The sequence below is a fragment of the Egretta garzetta genome, unplaced genomic scaffold (assembly GCF_000687185.1).
Source record: "Egretta garzetta isolate BGI_Z169 unplaced genomic scaffold, ASM68718v1 scaffold211, whole genome shotgun sequence".
NCBI lineage: Eukaryota > Metazoa > Chordata > Aves > Pelecaniformes > Ardeidae > Egretta > Egretta garzetta.
In genome coordinates, this window is record NW_009258673.1 from 911,403 (window position 1) to 916,081 (window position 4,679).

The following is a 4,679-nucleotide window of genomic DNA, read 5'->3' on the forward strand; positions in this document are numbered from 1 at the left end:
CGGCGCCATGGCTGCGGACTCGGAGGTGCTGCACTTCCAGTTCGAGCAGCAGGGGGATGCCGTGCTGCAGAAGATGAACCTCCTGCGGCAGCAGAACCTCTTCTGCGACGTCTCCATTTACATCAACGACACCGAGTTCCAGGGGCACAAGGTGATCTTCGCCGCCTGCTCCACCTTCATGAGGGATCAGTTCCTGCTCAATCAGTCCAGGCAGGTGCGGATCACCATCCTGCAGAGCGCCGAGGTGGGCAGAAAGCTGCTGCTGTCCTGTTACACGGGGGCTCTGGAAGTCAAAAAGAAGGAGCTGCTGAAATACCTCACCGCCGCGAGTTACCTCCAGATGGTTCACATCGTGGAGAAGTGTACCGAAGCTTTGTCGAAATACTTGGAAATCGATGCTTCCATGGAGAACGGTAATCAGGCTGCAGAGAGGTGTCATTCCTCAGATGCAGAGCTCAGAAACGGGGATGACGTTTTGGATAAAGATTGTGAAATAATTGAGATCTCTGAAGACAGCCCGGTGAACATCGAATACCCTGTGAAGCAGGAGAAGGGGGACGTCTCACGGCCTGCGGTGCAGAGCTTGGTCTCAGAAAGAAAGGACACAAAAACCCCAGAAATATCAACAGTTGAAATCGGCTATAAGGACGATGAAATCTGTGTCTTCAGAATGGATTCTATGAGCGTAGCGAATGTAGAAAATGACCATTTTCCTCAGCCTTGCACGTCCTCTAAAACAAACCTGTATTTTCCAGAAACCCAGCACTCCTTGATAAATTCTACAGTTGAAAGCAGAAATACAGAAATGCCAGGAAATCACTTCCAGGCATTTGTCAATGACAATCCAGAAGGAACTTCGAGCCTGATGAATGGGTTCCAGAGCCTGGAGGATTCTGGCAATTCATGGCGGCACCAATGTCCAAAGTGTCCGAGGGGATTTCTGCATCTTGAGAACTATCTCAGACATCTAAAAATGCACAAACTCTTCTTGTGTTTGCAGTGTGGCAAAACATTTACGCAAAAGAAGAATCTCAACAGGCACATTCGGGGGCACATGGGCATCCGCCCCTTCCAGTGCATGGTGTGCTTGAAGACCTTCACTGCCAAAAGTACCCTCCAGGATCACCTGAACATACACAGTGGTGACAGGCCCTACAAGTGTCATTGTTGCGACATGGACTTTAAACACAAGTCTGCTCTGAAAAAGCATTTAACTTCTGTTCATGGAAGGAGCAGCAGCGAAAAACCAAACCTGAACACTGTTACAAAAGTTAAAATCGACTATGATTAACAGAGGGGTGGATGTGGAGCCAGGCTCCACAAAAAACTCCTGCCTAGTGAAATTCTAGATTAATTTCTCGATACAGATCCCCCACGTAATGGAGAGAAGCACAAATATGTGACTGGTGATCAAAGGCAGGCCTTGCGAGCAGCAAGCTTGCCTGCTGTAATAAGGTTGCTGTTGCTGTAAGTGTGAAAAAGGTGTTTACTAGTTGAAAGTAAACTGCAAAATACGGGAAATGATTTCATGCTTCTATTATCCTGGACGCATTCTGATTTCCCCCCCCCCGCTTATGTTTTGCACTCCCTTGCTTCAAGGGCAGGCACTGCCGGTTTTCAAACTATTACTGATACTGCAATAAGCTGGAGCCTGAGCCGTGATGTTCCTGATCTGTAACAGCTAAGGAAAGGGGATGTTTGTATTTATTCCGCAAATCAGTCATTCCCACACGGTTCACGTACCATTTATGGTGAAACCATCTCCTTACTTGCCCAAATTTTGCTAGCTTTCAACAGAAAGAAGGCATGTTTTCATACACAAGTCTGTGATATTTAAGAAAGAACGCACAACAAACAAAAAATAACCAAGGAAGCCTTCAAATTGCCTCTTGCAAATGGAGAATTGGTAAAAGAGAAACAAAGAGTATTGCCCTGCAGTTCATTTTTAACTGGATAGTTAGAAGGACTTGCATTCAGTTTTATAAATGAGGTCTGAATTTTTCTAAACTTTCTTCTGATTGTTTTTTTTTTCTGTTGTACCAGTGTTTTGCACCTGTATTTGACTAATTCTGGTTAAGTTAGTCCCGTTTGTTGAGTTGTAACAGTTGCCTTCATTTTTTACAAATCTTAGATACATACACTAATGTGAAAAATTAAGCTGTGTGCTGTTAGATAGTAGCAGTTTCAACATTAATTTTGAAAAACAATCCTTTATCTCTTATTAGGAACGGCTTAGACATAGAGGTCTTCTCATACTCTAATCCTGTGATACAGTAAAACAGTAACTATGTGTGTTTGGATAGGTGTGTTTGTACTTTGTCAAAGGTCATTTTGGTTTCATCGAAAGCCCTGTAACGCAGAATCTTTATCCTGTACCCATCTTTGACTGGTATATGTTTCTTCCACTTAATGTGATACGAATAAAGAGTCATTGTTAATATGAGATAATGGTACTTACCTTAGAGCCTCTGCCATTAGCAAAGAGCAGTAGTTCTTAATCATGTCTGTTACCACAAGGGTACACTTTCCTTCAAGTCTCAGAAGTTCTGTTATGAAGTTCTTGCTCGTTGTCCAGAAATCGGGCCCGTGTGCTCCATAACCTGGCTGCTTCTAAAATACAAGAAAATATTTTCTAATGTCAGTTAAGAGGTTTCGCTTACTTTCCTTCCCTGTGTCTGTGAGTGCACCGGCTGTTGTTTGGGGTTTTTATTTATCAGCTACGTGAGGGGTGTGCAGCATCTGCCGTGCAGTTTCCTGTTATTACCAGTAACAGGCAAGGCCAGCTGTGCCAGCGTTATTGCCATCTTCATCTATTGGAAATTTCAGTTTAAGAGTTTTTCAAAACTTGCTTCACAAGGGTTTTTTTAAGCTCTTCACCTCTTATTATTTACACTTAAAGTATGTATTAGTTGGATTTGCAGGTCCCAGTCCATACTAGGTCTTGTTGTGGTAGGCAGCATATGTCTCGCTCAAAAACCTTCTAGTCTGAGTAGGCAGGTGGTGTGTTCTGAAGCTGAGCACGCCACTAGTGCCATATTCCTCCAAAAATTCACAAAAGTATCTGATTTTACATAGACAGTTGACTTGTGAAGGATGCCATTGTATCGGAGCGTTGGAGAGGTGTGAGTGCCAAGTCTGCATACCTGGGTGTCCCTACGAATAATGACAGAAATGACACCCCCAGAGTAAGTAGCTAGTATAACTGTGAATTAAAATCGGCTGTTTTCTCTGGTATTTTAAGTATAAGGCCCAACCTTTCACAATTTCTGCTATTACTTCATATTAAAAATTGATAATTTGCTTTGTTTTGGTGATTTTGAAGTATAGTAATTGTCATGAAAAATAGTCAAAAGGTTTGGGAGTCATTTATGATGCAACTGCCTGATATTTTGCAAAAATGTTCAATTTTAATGCATTGTCTTCTGTTTGCATTCATTAGTCTGTCACCGTTTACAGCCTTTTTGACCTTGTGATTCACAGTTTGCTTGTTTTTCACAGAATACCATTGATTTTGGATTCTTATTTGCATAAAAATTATAGTCTGATTTTCAAAAGCATGCTAATACCTGCACTTGCCCTTACTGTGTTTACAGAGGTTAACCTGGGTGTATGTACAGGTTTGTATGTAGCTTTTTGTTTGTGTCTACAGACTTAGTTACTTAAAATAAACTCCTTCATCCTTGGAAGAGGTCTTAAAACAAGGAAAAAGTTGACTTCCCTCCCCCCATCCTTTCTACATTGGGCTGCTGTCACTGTAGTTCAGTAAATAAATGTATTGTGCACTTATGGGACCCATTTGGTTCAACTGTGCTTAAATTTGTTCAGTTAGTATGTATTTTGGCAGGTGTATGATTATCTTTGGTAACACTTCAAAAGATCATTCCTTGGGTTTTGTTTGCCTGGTTTTTATAGGTGTACACATGGGCACTTCCCTGTGCGTCTAAGGGGAAACAGAGGCTGATCTTTTGAAGTGCATCTTCTGTGGGAGCAGGACTGCAAGTTATTTTGGTTTGCTGTTGTATTGCATGTAAACCTGAGAGGGAGTTGTCGTGCAGTGGGCCAACAGCATGTTCTTTTCAGTGGCTAGAGCATCTCAGTAAACTTTGTGAATAAAACCTGATTTTGTGCACATATTCACATTGGTGTTTCCTCTCCCCTGTCCATACGTGTAACCACTTGTCCTGTCATGACACAATAAATGAAATGCAAACAAGACATTGTTTCAGAAATACATATGCTTTCTTCTAATCAGAGCTAAATAATCCTGTGCATACCTTGCTATGGCGAGTAAACAAGCTGTTGTAAACAAAATACTGTGTTCCAAGTGGCAGTCATTTAGTAACGCATTTTTTCTGTCCTTCAGACGGGTCTATCAGCAGCACCTACTTGTCAGATGAACGCTTTCTCCTCAGAAATCGCAATTCTACAGCACCTCGGCCTTGATTAAAACACCTCTTTTGATCTTTGTGACCAGGCACAGCCCCCGGGCTTTTCTCTGGGGCGGTCTGTGATAAAGCAGCAACCCAAGCGCTCCCGACACCGCCTTTGGACCGTGCGGGGCCTGAGGGGGCCCTGAGGCGGCCCCGCCGGGCCCCTGGCGGGAGGCCGTGGCGGGCTGCACCGGGGCAAGCGACGTGCGCCAGAGGCGGCCCCCCATCCCCTCCTCCCTCTTGTAATAG

The 4,679-nt window shown here is 43.4% G+C and overlaps 1 protein-coding gene across 1 annotated transcript; it reads left to right on the forward strand.

The window, feature by feature from the left end:
- Positions 1-6: 6 nt before the first annotated feature.
- Positions 7-2,443, forward strand: ZBTB6 (zinc finger and BTB domain containing 6). The gene has a single exon (XM_009648828.2). It carries the CDS (start codon positions 8-10, stop codon positions 1,289-1,291), a length of 1,284 nt encoding a protein of 427 aa, XP_009647123.1. The 5' UTR covers position 7; the 3' UTR covers positions 1,292-2,443.
- The last annotated feature ends 2,236 nt before the right edge of the window (positions 2,444-4,679 follow it).

Coding starts and splice junctions, on each gene's coding strand:
- ZBTB6 (XM_009648828.2), top strand. CDS start 8: ATGGCTGCGGACTCGGAGGTGCTGCACTTCCAGTTCGAGCAGCAGGGG.